Genomic DNA, 19432 nt, shown 5'->3' on the forward strand with positions numbered 1-19432 from the left:
GCAAGTCAGTAATCCTCGACTTTAGGAAAGCTGACTTTCATAAGCTCAGGAGGCTTGCTGTCAAGGCCCTGAGAAGCCACGATATGACAGGGAGGGGAGTTCACAACAAGTGGTTGCTCCTTAGGGAAGTGATCCTAGAAGCACAAAGGGAAGCCCATCCCAACCAGCAGGAAAGGCGGTAAAAGGGCTCAGCAACCCCCTTGGCTCAAAAGGAAACTCATGGACCTTCTACATCTAAAAAGAGGTTTATAAAGGATGGAAGACAGGAAACACCACTAAGGAGTAGTATTCTGCACTGGTCCACATCTGTAGGGAATAAACTAGTAAAGCCAAGGCTGCAACCAAACTCAAACTGGTTACATGAACCAAGGACAATATGAAGTCCTACTTCAGATGTGGGAAATCAGAAGAAAAATAAGGGCAACACTGGACTCCTGCTAAACCACTTGGGCAGCTGACTACTGACACCCAGGAAAAAGCCAATCTGTTTAATGATTACTGTGTGTCAGTTTTTTTACCAGCCCCAAGACCACCCTGTTTAACATGATGCAGGATGACCAGGGTGAGGGTGAATATATGCCCACCACTGGTGTAGATCTTGGGAGAACACCATGAGAGGCTGGACACCCACCACTCAGCTGATCCGGACAGATTGCACCCAAAGATGCTAAAGGAACTAGCCGACATCATAGCACGGCCACTGGTAAAGATATTTGAGAACTTGTGGCGCTCAGGCGAAGTAGCTGAATGCTGGAAGATGGACAATGTGATACCTATCTTCAAGAAAAGGAGGAAAGATGATCCAGGAAGCTACAGGCCAATCAGTCTGACTTCAATCCCTGGAAAGATCTTGTCAAAAAAACCCATTCTTGACAAGTTAACAGAAGGCAACATTCTGAGGGATAGACAACACAGGTTTGTTATGGGTAGGCCTTGCCTGACCAACTTCATTTCCTTCTATGACCAAGTGATGCATCACCTGGACAAAGGGAAAGAAGTTGCTATCATATATTTGGACTTTAAAAAAAGCCTTTGACCTAAGTGTCCTATGATGTCCTCATGAAAAAATTGGGCAAATGGAAGCCTCAACTACACTACAGTCTGATGGGTGGGAAACTGGCTCTAAGACTGAACCCAGAGAATGGTGGTGGACAGAACCAAATCAACATGGCACTTAGTGACCAGTGGCGTCCCCCAAGGCTCTGTTCTCAGACCTGTACTCTTTAATGTCTTTATAAACAATCTGGACTCTGATATCAGAAGTGGACTGGCTAAGTTCACTGACAACACCAAACTTTGGGGAAGACTGTCCGTACATGATGACAGGCTGGTGACCCAAGCCGACCTCAAGAAGCTTGCAAGGTGGGCAGATGAAAACCTGATGTCATTCAATATGGAGAAATGCAAGGTGCTCCACCTTAGGGGAAAAAAACGACATCACACTTATAGGCTCGGCAATGCTACACTTGCTAGCACAACAAGCAAAAGAAACTTGGGGGTTATGATTGACCATAAGTCACCAATGCAATACCACAGCCAGCAAAGTGAACAAAAAAACTCTGGTTGCATCTCAAGCAAGACCCAGGAGGTTATTCTCCCGCTGTACTCGCTTTGGTGAGGCCACAGCTGGAGTACTGCATCCAATTCTGGGCTCCACAATTCAGGAAGGATGTGGAGAAGCTTGAGAGAGTCCAGACAAGAGCCACGTGCATGATCAGAGGGCAAGAGAACAGGCTTTAGGAGGAGAGGCTGAGCCATGGGACTCTTCAGCCTGGAGAAGCTCAGGCTCAGGGTGACTTGGTGGCAGCCTATAAGTCCATAATGGGTGTGCATCAGGATCTGAGGGAACACCTGTTTACCAGAGCACCCCAAGGGATAACAAGGTCCAACAATCAAAAACTCCTGCAAGACCATTTTAGGTTGAACATAAGGAAAAACTTCTTTACTGTTCCAGCCCCTAGGGCCTGGAATAGATTCCCCCCAGTGGTGGTGCAAGCACCTACTTTGGACAGTTTTAAGAAACATTCGGATGATAATAAGGCTGGGATCCTTTGACCCTAGCTGACTTCCTGCCCTTTGGGCAGGGATGATCTTACGAGGTCCCTTCCAGCCCTAATGTCTATGTAATCTATGGAATTGCTCGATGTGGCCAACAAAAACAGTTATGTCATAGATCTTGATTGGAGAAAAAGCAGTAAACTGGTTTGGCAGATGCTAATTCTGAGGTATTGGCTGCTGTTAAATCAACAGCATGGCTCTTGTACAGAGAACAGGACAGCTGAAAACTGCACAAACATTTGGAGATGTGGCCGATTCCTTGGTGCAACAAGTGTTTAGCAACTATTCCGACACATGTGATAAAGTTGATACCGTCTTCAGTTGATACAGATCGCTGTCCGTAAAGGCAGGCACAACAATATTAAGAGCTTAAATTACTAAGCAGTCATTAGCAGCAGATCTCTTCTGTTACCAGCATCACAGAGTAGTTTCAAAACCTTAACCTAATTTTTTTTCTTTGTTGGTAAGTGAGGAGCTTCTTATTGAATCACGCCAATGTTTCTGAAATGAATGAGTGCTCATTGTTGGTAGTTTTGCTGATGGAAAAGCAGAGCACTCTGGTTCATGTGATATTTTGTAATTGCATGTGCAGCAAAAAGAGGTGGACACAAGAATAGGCTTACACAGGAAACATGCAGTCAGTCTGAGATACTCCTCTCTAGTACTCTCCTGCAGTGACACAGACATACTGGTCCTTCTTCTATGGCAGTGATCTCCACAGTGAGGTATGCACACCCCAGGGGGTGCGTAAGATGATCCACTGGGGTGCACGAAGAAATATTAGAACTTCTATTTATATAAATATACATATATTGGGGATGCATGCTTAAAAATTTTTTACTGATAGGGATGCGCGATCAAAAAAGTTTGGAGACCACTGTTCTATGGCATAATCTGGCACCTAAGATTTGGATGAAGAGAAGCAACCCAGTAAGACTTATACTAGTTCATGATATTGTGTCAGAATTGCCTGTGCCATTCCGTGCACCTCTAACTGGATTCTAGTGTGTCACTGGTTGTGACACCACCAGCCAGTTCAGTGGTCACGCTAAGAACACTGCTTGGAAAGTGTTCATTTAACATCCTTGGATTCAACATGGAGATCTCAGAACAACAGCAGAGTCTCCCTATGCCTGAAGAAGGGTACTTGTGCCCAAATGTTAAGACCCAGAAGAGAGTGTGGGGACTCTGGAGAACTGCTAGAGACGGAGTGAGAAATGCACGGAAAGGCTTAAGAGAACAGACCCACAGAGTCCAGAGAAGGACTAAGAGTGGGGGCCATAAGAGCAGGGCCCAGCCAAAGGTTATGAGAGCATGGAAGGCCACTATTCACAATCTGGAAGGTGTCAGAGGTAGAATCAGTGACTTTTCACCCAAGTGGGGCCAGGAGAGAGTGGGACCAGATGGGTCCAGAGGCTCAGAGTAGAGCTGAGACAGAGATCTGATAAGAGGTCTGACAGCCCAAGAGGGGCCAAGTACCAATGAAGCTAGAGAACCAGAGGTCTGCAACCTAGAAAAGGGCAAGTATTAGCAGGGCCAGGTGCCAAGGTCTTGCTGGCCCAGAAGCAGGGCCAGGACCCAGAGAGGGGTCAAGATCAGGGCTACACAGCTAGAGACCAAAGGGGTCTGAAGAAGCCCTGAAAGACCAAGGGGTCTGGCAATCCAGAGGCAGGGACCTAGAGGGATCAAAAGGTTGAAAGAGACCACTGCTAAGGCTGCCAGAGCTGGGAGCCTGAGATTCTCAACTAGCCTGAGGAAGAGCCAGGGAGCCCAAAAAGTGAGAGACTGTGCCCATGGGGGGTAAAGATGACCAGACCAGGAGAGCCTTGGTTCTGGATAATATGTGAAAACTACACTCTCCTAGGACTGGTTAATGTGGTAGAACTACTTGTGGCAGGGTAGTCCCTATGCCATATATTACCATCCCAGGGAAAGGCAAGTATAAGATGCCTGAAAACCCTAGCTCCCACTGCCTTGTGGGTCACCCTTTAATGGGAGAAGGCTAGGGGTAACATACCCCAACAGAAAAACCCTTGGCGGAGGCCAAGGAAGGAAGATGTGTTGCAGGGTGCACCTTGGAGCACCCATCACTGAAAAGAAAGGACTGCTGAAGAAATAGCCTCTGCAAGGAGCTAGGAGGGGAATCTCTGGATGAGTTCCAGCATGGCAAGGGGCAGGGCAAAGCCAGCTACAGTGTCAAAACTGATTCTATGATGTAAAGTAACCTAAAGGTGGTTGAGCCCCTGCCTTTTTTCCCCCTCTGTGTTTTGCAGTATATGAAGCACCACTAAAGCATCAAGAAGTTTGCTTGGTTTGCTGGGTTTCTGCAATGCTACTGCTGTAAGTGGTTGCAATATTAACTATACTAGACAATGAAATATAAGCAGAATTTCTTGATAGGCTACAGAATATCTACAAAGCAGCTACACAAATGGCGCATAATGTGGAGCATCAACTCCAGGGCCTCAAAAAGTTCAGCCATTCCAAAGATCGAGAAGGCTGGATTGACCATTTGTTTTCATTGTCATCCTTTTTTGTTTGTTTGCTTTGTGCTACATATGTATTTAAGCTTTTTATGGTAGAAATAGTAATGCAATGTAGCTCTATTAATTCCCCAAATTTGTGCAAAGACCTGGAACAAGGAAGAGTAAAACAGTAGCATCCTGATAGAAAACAAGCATGCTGTTTGCACAGGAAGGGCCTGACCTTTGGCATTTCTCCAGCCTCTTGCAGGATGGAAGGGCACTGGTAGTACTACGATGGCACCAAGCATCTGGTTGGTGTGACAAAGAAAGCATTGCCTGTTGTATAGGACGGGTAAGATTGCCAGGAACATGTTTCGCACCAAGAGATACTGACCATGGGAAGTTTCATTGATTTAACCAGCAATTTTGAAAATCAGATTGCTGAGTGGAAAGCTACCTGGAATGCTGACTAAAAGGTTTAATAGGCATCTCAGGCTGTATGTTCACTGGCCCCAGCATGGAAGGCCTGTTTACATTTGATTGGCTAAAATTCAGTTGCCGGGTTAGGGAATGCTGAGGCAAAAGACCAAGTCAGAGAGGATACAGGCAACATTTGAACAACAGTTAAGGGCTCATCATAATGTCCAGTTCATTGGAGCCCCTAATCATGAATGCATCATACTTTTCCTGGGGTGACTGGCGAGTTCCTCCCCACAAATCTCATGAATATTCCAGGTAATTCCCTTGGTTATGTGATGGTGTAAGAACTTTAAGGAGGAGACTGATGGCTAGAAAATGATATTTAGAGGTTTGCTTTTGGGAAGTGGCTTGTAGGTTAAGTAGACATGCATTAAAACAATGGTCCAGGGCAACAGCAAGGGTTAACTGACTTCTAAAAGCCTGTTTGTCACCACTTCCTCCAAGGCATCTGGCACAGGCAAGCAGCAAGCAGACACACAGGCTTGAAGACATGTACCACACTGTTCCATAACAGAGATAAGGGACTCTGCAGTACTGGCACCAGGTCATAGTGCCCTTGGGATTGCCGGTTTTGGTAAATGGACCAAATTAGGAGAAACCAGTAAAAAGCCAAAATTAGGATGTGTGCACGTGATGGGCTTGTGAAACAAAGAAATATGCTGACAGCACAGAACGTGGACAGTATGACAACCACAGAGACCAGAATCAGCGATGCCCAGAGATGAAGTCATCTAAGAGAAAGGATTAAAAAGGGGGGGGAATTTCAGAGGAGCAAGGGTCCTTGAGAGGGGAACCCAAGGCCTCCATGTACAAAGGACGTACTACGAGCCCGTCTCACGCACCCCACTGTGGGGGTGGGCCTGGGCCTCCAACCTCCAGGCTGCTGACATCTGACATTCAAGGGAGAACCTCAAAGTGAAGCTTGCATACTGACCAGACATACCTTGACTCTGTGAGTCCCAGGACTGGTAGATATAGAATTGTTTGCATTAATCTTATCTGCTATCACTGCGTATCAGTAAAATTCACCTACTGTTGAAAGGAGAAGTCATGGTCGGTCTGGGGGTTTTGGGTCTGCCCAGAAAAAAGTATCTGGTTGATGGATCCAGTGCCAACAATCTGAAAAACTGCCATTACCCATTGTATTAATGTTGCATATACTATTGTATTACCCTTATATTACCATTGGACTGGACTATTACATTTTGCTATTGCCTTGAGTAGAACATGCATCTGTCTGTTCTTTTGCCGCTGAGTTATGTATTATTAATATCTGACTTACCCACATTGTGAAATAAAGAAAAAAAGTGTATTGCCTTATTCAATAAAACTCAAACAAGTAGGCTAGCCTGAGTTATGCTTTCAGTACTGAAGACCTGCTATGAAATTTGTAGTGACAGAATTTATGAGGAATAAGTATTAGAGTATTGTTTACTTGGTTTTTAATTACACTGAGTCAATACATACACGCTAATGTGTTGGCCATCCTGGAATCCAATACAGCTATCACAATGGAAATATTCTGACTGATCTCCTCAATTCATACCAGCGGCAGGACACAGCAGTCCAGCCCCATCCCACCCCACCCCCAACTATTTCCCTGCCTTCCTGCTCCAGTACCATGTGGCTCCTGGCTGCATCACCAGACCACACAGGTAGAGCGTGAGTATGTTCATTTGTTCATAGGGCAAGTCCCACACATGCACCCCACCATATACATGCACCCACCCTTCCCCTTGCACTGCCATACACAGACCCCCACACTCCTTCACACACCTCCGTCACCCTCCCTCAACACAGCCGCCCACGAACCCCATATCCATCCAAACCCATATTCACACACACCTACATGCTCCCTCAACCCCCACCCACACCTAGCCACCTCCCACAGACACACCCACACCTTCCCCCACAATATACAAGAGTATATCTGGCACAAGATGGCAATCAGCGGGTAGGGCACCTGTCAAGGGGTGGGGCTACCCATGCAGCCCTCAACAGCTTGCCAAAACTCAGTAAGTGGCCCTCCACCTGAAATAATTCCCTACCCCTGGTTTATACCCTACTATTAAGTCTCCTTCTCTATACTGCCAAAAAAAACGATTACAACAAACAAAACCCCCCCAACAATAGTTGACTGAAATGCTGAGGTGTTGTCACTACTACAAAGCATGCTGACCAACACTGACTTTTTCTATTGTACTTCCAGATCACTCTTTTTCTTGAGATAAAGACTCAAAACAAATTCCCCAATACAAACAGCCTTTACACTGCTGTAAATGTAGAGCAAATGTACAATATAAAGACCTATGTAGCTCTTCTCTCAGGTAAAACTCTCCCTCAGAAAATCAGGAGTAAATATATGAATTCTATGTCCTCAGTTCTAGTCCAGGGAGTTGGCAGTCTATGCACTGGACCCAGCCTGTGAAGTTGGGGAGCTTTGGCAGTGTTCTGGAAAAAGATAGGTTTGCCTGCACTGTAGCTGGACAGCAGGAGTTTTGCCTGTGCTGAAGCCAAGAGAAATTGGTTAGTAGCAAGTGGCTGGGTCCTAGCATAGGACTTCAGACCCAAGCCGAGTCATTCTGGCCCTCTGCTAGAAACCTTGCCAGCTGCTGTTCTACCCAACTTCATTCTGCAGCAGTTATTTGCATAGTGCGCACAAGGTCCCTTGCTATGTACTGGCAAGATACTGTAATACCACCTACAGCAGGCAGTCACTTCAGGAAAGGTAGGTGCCTGTCTGTTCTGGACAACAGTGCAACTTGCATCGGTATGTAAATTGATTTAAGTTGTGCCAGACTTTAGGACTGTTAGCTTTTTGGTGCAGTGACCATGTTTTTATTGCATCTGCTCAGCACTTACTGAATTGTCAATTCACACCTCCTATTAGCCTCTATCACCCACTTATTTTTTTTTCTTTTCTTTTTTTTTTTTTTTAGAAATTAGACCTTCTGGTCTTTGCACAGTTAAACTTAGTCTACAGTAGCCTACATTTTTGGAAAGAAGGAGGCAGCCAGGAAGATTTTTTGGGATGAAAGCCACTTTTGACAAATATAGAATTTTGCAGCACAGTACAGTGTGCTGTATTTTCCAGGGCTGTGTGAAGCTTCAGTCGTTGATTTGATTCGGAGGAGATTTGGCCCAATTCCACAGCCGAATCTGAATCAAATCAAGGACCCAGTAATCTCTTCGAATCAAATAGGAAGCCTCCGATTCGATTTGGAGCGATTCAATGATTCAGACACATACACAGCTTCATATGTTTTTTCTACGTACCTCGAGGTACGAGGCAGCTCATGAATGCTGAGATGGTGGGGCAGATGGAGCACCTTACAGGAGCACTGGGGGGGGGGGGGGAGGAGTCCCCAAAGCGCTCAGCGGCAGACCTGGAAGTGGACCAGAAACACTTCTGGTCCACTTCCAGGTCCACCACAGAGCATGTGGGGAACCACTCCCTCCAGCTCAACACCTGGTGCCTGCTGGGTCTGGAGGGGGACACCTTGAGGGTCCCTGTGCAATTTGTGGCAGACCAGGAAGTCGACTGGGAGTGGACAGGCCCCCCTGCGCTCCTCTGGGATGCTCCATCTGCCCCACCATCTCAGCGTTCATGAGCCGCGCCAGATACCTCGAGCTATGTAGAAAAAACATATAAAGCCGTGTCTACGGCACAATCCTTGATTCTCCGAATCAGAATCAGATCTTCAGATTCAGATTTGGCTGAATCGAATCGAATCACTGTCTCTCGAATTAGGCCAAATCCAAGTGAAATACAGCCTGCTTTGCACACCTGTAGTATTTTCTCTTTTTACATTTAGGCCTGTTCTTAATTTACCCCTGAACTGCCACAGGCCCCAGCTACAATGCACAGCCTTGCTATGCTTGTTTCACAAAGCACTGATCTTCTTGCACAGAAACAAGCCAGGAACAATATAAATGTAGGTATGATCATCTAATCTAAGACTACTATCGTGACCCAAACCATCATGTTCTGGCTCTGGCACATTCTCTTCTCTAGAATTTTTGTTGTAGAACTTGTCCTGTGACAGAAAATTTCTGACTAACCTGTGTTGCAGTACACATCCAAATGTCTATAGAAGGAAAAGTGAATCGTCTAGTAAACAATATAAATGATGGGGATTAACTAATATCTCTCTAGCACAGCTCTCTTTGTTCAGTCAATCAGTAGGAACAGGAAGAGGAAATACCTGTATTCCCAAGCCTATAAATGTAGACCACAATTTCTGCCAAGCTTTCCACAAATGTATTTGGTACTAATACCGGCTCCCAAGGCTTACTGCCATATTTATCTATAAATTGTTAGTCTTGTCCCCCACTCCTGTGAAACACACATTATAAATATTCAGAATGGTTGCCAAATATAATCACATGTCTGCACCATCAGAAATCATCAGGGACTCCAGAGCGTTTTAAGCTTATTAAAATGTACCCATTCGGTGTCCTGGATCCACAAGTCTTTACAGAAGAAATCCACAATGACATTTAGGCTCTGTGTTCATAGACCAGAGCACTCACAAAATCATTTTTTGATCCCTCTTTTTTAACTACTGTAAGAACAGAAAATTAACAAACTTTCAGCATCTAAATAAGAATGCATCAGAGCAGACTATTAATTGAGTCTATTAGAGCGTTCTAATCTGAACACTCCAGCTTCTTATGTATTCAGCATCCCTGCATTTTAAAATGGCAGCAGGAGCGCTTTACCTAAAGCTTTAGTTAAAGCGCCTCCACAGCCATTTTGAAATACAAGATGCTGAATGCACAAGACTCTGAGACTCCTGAGAGCCATTCTAATTAACACGCCCTACCCCCGTCCCCTGCCGTTATAACCCATCCACCCCAGAGACCTTAGATTCTGGCAAATCAAATGGGAAATGATTTTTTTTTTAAGTGAGAACCTTTCACTGAAAGTGCCCATTATTAATTTCCAGAACAACTGAAGTAGATAGTTGTTAGATCAAGCACTACACTTAGATTAGATTAGAGAGGAAGCCTAAGAGAACCAAAACCCCAATCTATTTCAGATCAAAACAGTACCTTGAATTGCATCAGGAATGTAGAATTTCTTTGCATGGGTCAGTGCCATTCTAAAATAGCATACCGCAACAAACTTCTGGCTTTAAAATAGTAAAGCTATCTGATTTCTACCAGACTATTTTGCAGATTAGCTGGGGTGTTTCATCATGCAACTTAACAAACTTCCATGCCATTTTCCAGTGGTACTCCTTGCTGGTTTTATGTGCCCCTGCATCTTTCTTTCCTTGTGCTTCATCACTTCCTGCCTTCAACCTATTCCTACCTCTAATCGCTCTTAAAATGTTTGATATGTATACAAGCAGGCACAAATATTAAGTATTTAGAAGATGTTAAAAATAAATGATCACTTACTCAAATTCTGTGGCATAATATTTAAAGAAGCCCACTAACAAGTCTCCAAGGCTTGATCCATTTTTGGAGAGATAAGGAGGAATGGTGCGTGGAGCTTGATGTACAAGGTGCAGCTGCATAGTAGAATCAAAAGATTCCTGTTGAAATAAGAAAGAATATAGCCTTAAATCTAACTCTTAAAGGAGACACCCCTACCCCCCGGCAAATCTGCCCATCATTTACTTGACAAATGAGGCCAAGAGTACTGATTTTCATTTACTGGCAAAGGGTCCTATTCTTCTTCTGCTCCCCTAAAGGAAATAGGTATTTCCCATTTAACTCGGGTCACAGGCATAAAACAAACTACCATAAGGTAAAGGATAATAGAGCCTTAAAACTATCAGCTCTTGTATTGCAACTGCCTGTGTGCATGCTCTTACTCTATCAAAAGTGCAATTTAACTCGCTTTTGATTGGGAGAAAGCTACTTAGTTTTCAGTGAGTTGTTATAAAGGAGCAGCTGACATGCTGTAAAGCCATGCTATCCTGTACTTTGCTACAGCTTGTACATGTGCCCATTCTTTCAATGAAACTCAGTACATGCAGAAAAATTAGGTGCTATGCAACTTCCTGTCCCCTCTATCCCTCTCCCCCTTCCCCCTTCTACTTAAGAACGGTGACAGCACAGAATCTCAAAACTTTAGTTTTTATTTGCTTACAAATTACAAATAGACAGAGTAGAACAGGAGAAACTATTTTGTGCTGAATTCCATGTTACCACCACCTCTCAGCTATAATTTCTCAAAAATGCAGTGTACATATATGCTCATTATCTGAAAGAGATCTGGCAATTGCCACACTAATTTTAAACTTGTATGTCAAATCTGTGTCTCCTGCATGCCCCCTTATCTCCTCATACAATAAATGCCAAAGATTTTAGGGTCTTCCACTCAAACCAGCAAACACCTAAATATATACATTTGGAGAATTTCTGTTGAAATGCATCATTTCTTTCAAAAAAGTTGGAGGCTGGCCACACAACAGCTGCCTTTTTTCATTACAAAGTTCTCCGTTAAAGATTAAGTGACTCATTACCTTCAGTGTCATATTTTATTTTACATAAAACCTTACATTTGAATATAATGAATCTGGATATTTGTACTTAAGCATGATACCCTAGAATAGCAACTAATATAATAAAGGCAGCTACCAATATTGTCATTTGAAGGCATATTCTACAAAGTTATGGCCTTTTCTTTAGAAAATAAAAAGAAGGAATTTGTACAGAACAGATTACTGCATGCTGCACATTCTTCTGCTGGACTGAGTTGTAAGGGGTAACATACAACTCAAACTTCTGTTCCTAGCTAATGCAATAGATTTGAAACTCCTGTAATACTTGTACATTTGATAAGTTTCTAGCTCCACTGCTGCCACATTGCTACTAAGTGTAGCACTTTTCGAAAAGGAAGAAAGATTTCCGAAGGCAATCTTGCACTAAGAAAGGGAGAGAATTAAATGACCTAAGGGTACTTCAGTCCCTGCTTTTCAGTAGCCTGTCATATTAGTGTGTCCGCTATGCTTAAAAAAACTGCATCAAGCTTTGCTTTCTTAAAAACTTAGCAATACTAGAATATTCCAAACACGTGACATGGAAATAACAACAACCAGGGGCAAAAAACCCCAAACAAACAGTCACACCTGCTCTGGTGGTTAGAGCTATAGAACAGGCCTTGCAACTTTCACTCCCACCTGCCTCCCCTCCAGCCTCCCCGAAACTCTGACAGACCTGATGGGTAATGCTGAACAATGCAACCTCTATGGTAAAGACCAGGCTACCAGTTGCCAAAAGATACTGCCTTCCACTCCACCTTATGTCACTTCATACATATCATGTTCTCACATACAGCACACCTTCCCCCCTCCCCCCCCCCCAAAAAAAACAAAACACAGCGGCTAGAAACGGCAGGATGACTTACATGCAAGAAATGCTATAAGAACAGGCTCTACAATTAACAGCAAAAGTGAAAGTAAAACTTGCTCAGGGCTCAGAGAGAGAGGACAAGGCGCAGGATCCCAAACTGCTGCTACTCACATTTAACACAATAATACACTGGGGTTTTTTTGTTTGTTTGTTTTTACCACGACAAAATGCAAGACAAAATGCAGGACAAGATTCAAGTGTCCATGTACATTGTCCTAGGATAAATCTTAAAAAGGTTCACAGAATAGCAAATACTAACAGTTTATCCCAAGGCATTACAGTACATCCTGAATAGTTATCCAGGGGCTGCATCATTGAATCAGTGGCAGAAAAGTAACAATGCATTCAGCTGCTCACTTAACCCTGATTCGGAAGGAGATGTGTGCATGCACCAATCCTAGGATATTTCTGTTCCAGGACGAACATAGCACAACTTGCCCAGGGAGAAATGAAACTAGCCTCAATTAGTTACTATGAGGAAAGCTTTTTTTCCCCCCCTTTAGTTTGCTTTTCAAAAACAAGGTGTGCTTTTTTGTTTGTTTGTTTATTCTGAAGTGGGCTGCATGTGAGAAAATACATTAGTTTGACAGATTGACCAGAACTCTCAGTCTAACAGACTCCTGATACACCGAGGAATGTAAATGATAACATGACATGCAGTCATATAGACATATAGATCCAAATGTGGAAGAACAGCTTTCCATACTTGTTTTAACCAGTTTTAATTATAAAAACTGTGAATGCTAACCCTATAGTTCATTATCATATCTAACTAGCATATACTATAAGCCTCAACATAGAGCAACAAGGGTTTTACTGTTACAGGTCAGAGTCTGAGGAGAATGGACTGGAGGGAGTGGGAAGGATGGCAACTGGCACGCAACCTTTAAGAATGCAAAATAAGGAGAGCAAAATGAAGGGTATTGCTGATACTTATCACCTCCACACATTTACAGACTTGCTATTGCTAGATACTTCTGAAAGTAAGGATAGGGGTTTATCACATGCTTTGTTTGTTTGTAGAGAAAACCAAGAGCTCCCTAACTACAAGAAAAGGTCTCACTGCAGAGTAATGGAGACCACACTCAGTTGCTGAAGATGGACTAAGGTATATTGCCACATTTATTTTTAAGAATAATAAACAGGCTATTTTCTTTCATACTGTTACTAGCTAACAGGGGACCCACTTTCCATGTTCAAGAACCATAAAAAGTATTGATCTAACTCAAGTAAAATTGCTTTAGAGACTGTAGCCATGTTGCTTTCTAAATTTTGTCTATTTGACTCGAGCTCAAAAAGAGAGTCAAGATTGCCAGGAAAATACTGTATTTACTTGAATCTAAAACAAGGGCTTTTTCCCCATTCAGTGTGGGTAAGTAGTCCCTCATCTTGGATTCAAGGTGAAAGCAGTTGCTGCAGTTGTGACTTGGGCTTCTGCACCTTCCACCACCATACTGTCTGATGCGGCTCCAGCTCTGGCTCCACTCCCTCCCAGGGCACAAGGGCACATGGAAGCTCCATAACCTGCTGGGCCCCGGGCCAGATCAGCAGTGGCAGCAGCTTCAGGCCTTGGGGCACTGCTTCATGGCCAGGCAGGGAACAGAACTTCTACATGTTCCATGCCCTCCCTGAAAGGGAATAGAGCTGGAGCCACATCTGACAGTAAGGAGTAGGAGAGGGAGGGGCAAGAAGGCTGTTTGTGTCGGGCCTCAAGACCTGCCCCCACTACTGATTTCACAGCTGTAGGAGTGGGGGGAGAGGGAATTTAAAGACAACATTCTGATAATTAGATTCTATACATAGAAAGTTCTAACATCATTATATGGTTTTTATATGTAGAATCTAATTATTGGGGGGTCATCTTAAATTCAAAGTCGTTTTTTGGATTCAGGTAAATTACGTAGTCTACTAGCAAAAAACAATCCTTCAATTAAAGATATTGTTAAAAATAAGTATGTATTATAAAACACAGGAAAAAGCCAAAAAAAAAAAACCAAACTAAGAAAGGAGAACAAGATATCAAAGGGCTTTATTTCAAAAAACACTGTTACATTTGGTGATCAAGCCTTAATGTAACATGTATTTACGGATGCTTTTAGCTGTTCATATCCAATTTTTTCAAGATATAGGCGTATGAATTATAATTACTTATATAATATCTATGTTGCTGGCTTCTTTACTGTATTTACTGCTTACTAATGGTCATTTAAGCACCAGAATAACAAATCTGAAGGACTCCTCATGTGAGAAGCAGAAAATGAACTATATCCAGAAGACTCAAAATGCCAAACACTATTCTTGGCAGATAAGATACAGTTCTTAAACTTTATGGAATAGGAGATCCATTCTCTAATTTCTCAGTGTGAATAAAAATAAGGATTTTTCCAAAAAAGTCATTAAAAAATGAAATCAGATTTTAAAAATGTAAATGATACTTTTTTATATAAAGCTCCTTTAAAAAACCAAAACAAGATGTGATTGTATTACAAAATAGAACAGTGGATTTACCATAGCCTTATACATTAATCTAAATAATATACCAAGTCAATGAGTCCTAATATACTTTAAACTAATGAGTTAAAGGTACTTTTTAAACCAAGAACACACAGAATCAGGAGGCACACATCTGACTGGTTTTTATGGTCAAACACAACATATTTATCACACAAGTATTAGTCACTGCATTTAAATATTTATCTTTAAAGTATCAGGATTGCCTTAATTGTAGAAACTACTCTAATTCTGGCCTAAAAACCCACCCAGTGGGTTCATCTACACATGCACTTTACTGTGGAATAGACTAATTAGCTCCATAATAAAGCAACGCCATCTACACCTGCACCAGTATTAAAGCACAGTAAACTAATTAACTCTTCCACAGGATAGTACAGTTGGGGACAGTACCATCTTATGAAGGAGAACTTTACTGCACTGAAACATGTGTAGACAGTGAACGGAGGTGTAACTTGCACCCAGTCAGCCAACGGCCTGCTCCACCCCAGCTCAAATTGCTGCCATCCCAGGAGCATGTGTAGATGCTGAGCTCAGAAGGAGTTTACTGTGGTGTGAACTGCTCCAGAGTTTATTGTGTTACATTAACTTCATGTGTAGATGCACCCAGTATTTCCAGTTACAGTTATACAAAAAAAGCTTTGCCTTAACTACTGAATAGGTTTATGCTAACATATATTAATTGCTTTAATAAATGCATAGTGAGGATTCTTCTGTTTAATAAAAGGTCCTACCAAAATGTAACCAAAAGATTAGTTGTAAATCACCCCAATACACAAATTTTGTTATGCCAACCAATAAAAAATAAAGCTTTATTTTGGAAAATAACCAAAAATAGAAAGCAGACTTAAAACCAATGATTTACAAATTGGATTTCATGTTAAAAAACAGTCAGTTAATTGAAAATACCTTCATTCTTCCATTCAAAGTTTAAAATGTGTACCAAATGGGTTTGACATTCCTGCTAAAAAGCATCTAAGAATTTGATAACATACCCACACCTCAAAGGTTTCTCAGAAACTCCATGAGGGTCATGGAGTTGTCACATGACAAATATCAAGCAAAATAAAGCTCTTTAAATATAAAGCTGAGCTTGCAAATTGTGTGTTCTTCTTGCTCCAACTACAGTCTCACCAAAGCCGAGTAGAGCAGAAGAATGACATCCTTAGTCTTGCTTGAGATGCATCAGTAGATGCATTCCAGTGTTTGATTTGATCGGCTAGTTACGGCATCACATTGGTGGCTCACGTTCACTCTGTGGTCTATCACAACCCCCCGGTCTCTTTCAAGTGGTGCTGGCAAGTGTAGCACTTCTGAGCCTGTGTGTTGAGGATTAATTCCCCCCAGATGGAGCACTTTACACTTCTCCGTATAAATGTCATCAGGTTAGGATATGCCCACCTTGCAAGCCTGTTCAGATCAGCCTGTATCCCCAGCCTGTCCTCGAGCGCGACTGCACTCCCCCATAAATTTGGTGTAGTCCATGAACATTACCAGTACACTTTTAATACCTGAACCCAAGTCATTGATGAATGTGTCAAAAAGCAGAGGTCCAAGTACTGAACCCTGAAGGATACCACTGGTCACCTTCCGCCATGTTGACACAGTTCCATCTATTAATACTCTCTGGGTCATACCTTGGAGCCAGTTACCTACCCACCTTGAGCCACTTCTGCTCATGGGCTGATTCTGGACTATAGAGCTCCTTACAGGCCAGATTCAGACCTGATGGTGGTGGGGGAGAAAGGGAGCAGTGGCAGTGTAGGAGTTAAGGCAGGCACTACTTGCCCTCCTGCCACCTGACACACATTGCCATTGGGGCTCCATAAAGAGGTATTTAGCTATAGAACCTCCACACTAATTCCCAACCCTTCCAGGAACCCTGCAAGCCAGGTGAAAAGGATCCAGAGGCCAGATCTTTGACACCCATGCCTTATAGAATTTATGGCTCCAAATGCCAAGTAGATAACACCATGCTTTCATGCTGAACAGAAGATAATATGGATACAATACATTGAACAGACATGACAACATGGTGCCTTCTCCTCAGTAGTGCTGAAATTTAGCATCCAAATTGTTATTTTCTGGTTTTATTATATTATTATCTGGGAGAAAAAGATCCACTTGCTATCATAAGCACTAAAACATTTTTTACTGAAAAGAGGGAAGTATGCCAACCTGGATTTTCAGAGATGAGAACTTCAGAGTTTCTTTTTAGCTGGCAGTTCAATTTCAGTGGATATGTATTTGATTTAAACAACTGGATTGTAAATAGGTGTGAATTTCTACTGGAAAGGAATATACTGTTTTTCTATGCAATATTAGAATGTGGATATGTATGGTCATGGGCAACTGAAAATAACCACAGATTTCTTAAATGGTTTTCTTTGGATGCTCATGTTTCTGTAAGTAGAACTTCTGTTTAGTGTTAAGAGGCAATCTAGAGGTAGGCAAAAGGCAGGGTAGAGATGCATCTCACAGACTAAGTCAATAAACACTTACAATATTATTATTATTTACCATATTAAACTTGAATCTAAGATAAGCAACCCTCCACCCCCAACATAGTGGAAAAGCCTCTCATCTTGGATTCAAGTACATGTGGAAGGGCAAGTAGCTGCTGAGGCTCCAACTCCAGCTCTAATCTGGTTTGGGGGTCGAAGTTGGAGCCACAGCCACTGCTTCCCCCAAACCACCTGCATCTCTGAAATTTCTGCCCTGTCCCTGTGCTGCCTGTCCCCCTACTTGTTAGCTTCTGTCACTGCTCCAGCTAGTTATGGAGCACAGAATCACTCTAGCCCCCTTGCAGTCATGCAACAGTGGTTAGGGTGGCAGCAGCTCTGGTCCTGGGTTGGAGGAGGAACAGGGGCTGGAACTGCAGGTATTACCACTGCTGCTGGGGAAGGGAGGAGGGGAGAGAGGGGGCAGCAGAATGACTTTGTGCCTCGAGCTGGAGACAGGGCTGCAACACAGGCTAAGTGGAAGGGGGCAAAGTGCAAGGGAAAGGTGCCAAAAGGGTGCAGGTGCTGCATGGGGGGGGAGGTAGGAGGGGAGAGGGGGCAGAGACAGATAGGAAGGAAGGGGGGAAGGAACAGGCAGCAATGGGGGCAGAGGCCAGGCCACTGAATTCCCCACACACTTTTTCACGTCTAGAATTTAAGTTATTGGAGCGGAGGGCAGAGGGGGCTTTTAAATTTTAAAAATGTCATGCTGGATGTGTGTCAATGCAGTATTAATTGACTATAGTAATGTGAAGTACACCTGAACATGTTAAACTACAAGTAAACGTTTTTCGGGTTATTTCTTACTTTGTTTTAATTTATTTGGAGTTTAGTTATCTAGTTAAATATAGTTTAAAAAACATTAATACTTAAATAACCATTATTCCTAGTGGAGAAAGGGGGGCAACAATGCATTTGCAATTTTCTGGCGTATTACAAAAAGCCATTTTTATTACCTTACTGCCTGATTTTGATTAGATTATTGTAGTAACATACTGTTTGAATTTACAATATTTAAAAAGAGATTAAATGATAAAAATATACTAATCATACAACCTCTATAATGCCTTGTCAAACAAAAAAAGATACCCATCCAAAAAACAGACAAACAAAAAACACTCATAATCGTGTCAAAACAGATTCCTACATTCAGCAGCATAACTTGGGTTGGATGAGCAGGGCACTAGCCCTGGACACCAATTTAATACGGACACCAGAACTGCACCCCCACCCTGTGAAGTCTGCACCCTGGCAACAAAAGCAGTCCCACAGCACTGCTTTTGTGGCAGCAGCCAGGTGCACAGACACCATGTTGCTGCCACAGGAGCAACAGCGGAGGTGTGCAGAACATACTGCAGCTGTAGCAGTAGCATCTCGAGACTGTTTCTGATTCCTCAGCATAGAGAAGACTCCTGTTCCTCCTTCCCACCCTTCCCCCCACCCTAGCATTCAGCAGCACCTTTCCCCACACCCACCTTAACTCTCCTGCAGCGTTTGGGGTTGCCCAGGGTACAAACCCTGCTCATTACATCTCTGCCCGCAAAATACTCTTCCCCCCCATAGAAACCAGCAGTTTTGCCACATTGAAAGTCCACAACAGAATTCTTGCATTTCACAGAAGTTCACCTACCTTTTCAGCCTATGACATGACAGTCTTCTTTTATTAATTCCACTGATTTAGATTTGTAAAGTGTTTTGATTGATGGTAAATACATGGTTAAAACAAACACTTGTCACATTGACACTATTTTTTCTTACAAGAAAAAGAAGAAACACTGTGGGAGTCGGTGAGAATTTCAAAAATATATCCCATACATAATGCTTAAATACTGCCACATGAGTGAACTTTGGCTAAGTGGCATAAAGTGCTGAAGTCTGAAGGCAAGTCCAGTTGCCTTTTAAACATTCAGACATAAAATGCATTTGTAACATAAGTAGGGGTTCACCAATAAAGAGTTTTTGGACCGATACCAATGGCTGATTATTAACAAGCCATACCGGCCAACATACAGCCTGGCCGCTTGGAGAGCAGCATCTGGCTGGTAAGTC

At 42.8% G+C, this 19432-nt stretch overlaps 1 protein-coding gene across 4 annotated transcripts in view; it reads right to left on the reverse strand.

Moving 5' to 3' along the window:
• The window catches only part of PAPD4 (poly(A) RNA polymerase D4, non-canonical), an 88789-nt gene that overhangs the window by 25561 nt on the left and 43796 nt on the right, over positions 1–19432 (reverse strand). For all 4 annotated transcript variants that reach the window (XM_019532192.1, XM_019532193.1, XM_019532194.1 and 1 more), the window contains one exon: positions 10410–10546. In XM_019532192.1, the coding sequence (XP_019387737.1) occupies positions 10410–10546 (137 nt within the window). The remainder of the gene's footprint in view (positions 1–10409; positions 10547–19432) is intronic.

Source organism: Crocodylus porosus, unplaced genomic scaffold (assembly GCF_001723895.1).
Source record: "Crocodylus porosus isolate Cpor-Errol unplaced genomic scaffold, CroPor_comp1, whole genome shotgun sequence".
NCBI classification, from domain to species: Eukaryota; Metazoa; Chordata; order Crocodylia; family Crocodylidae; genus Crocodylus; species Crocodylus porosus.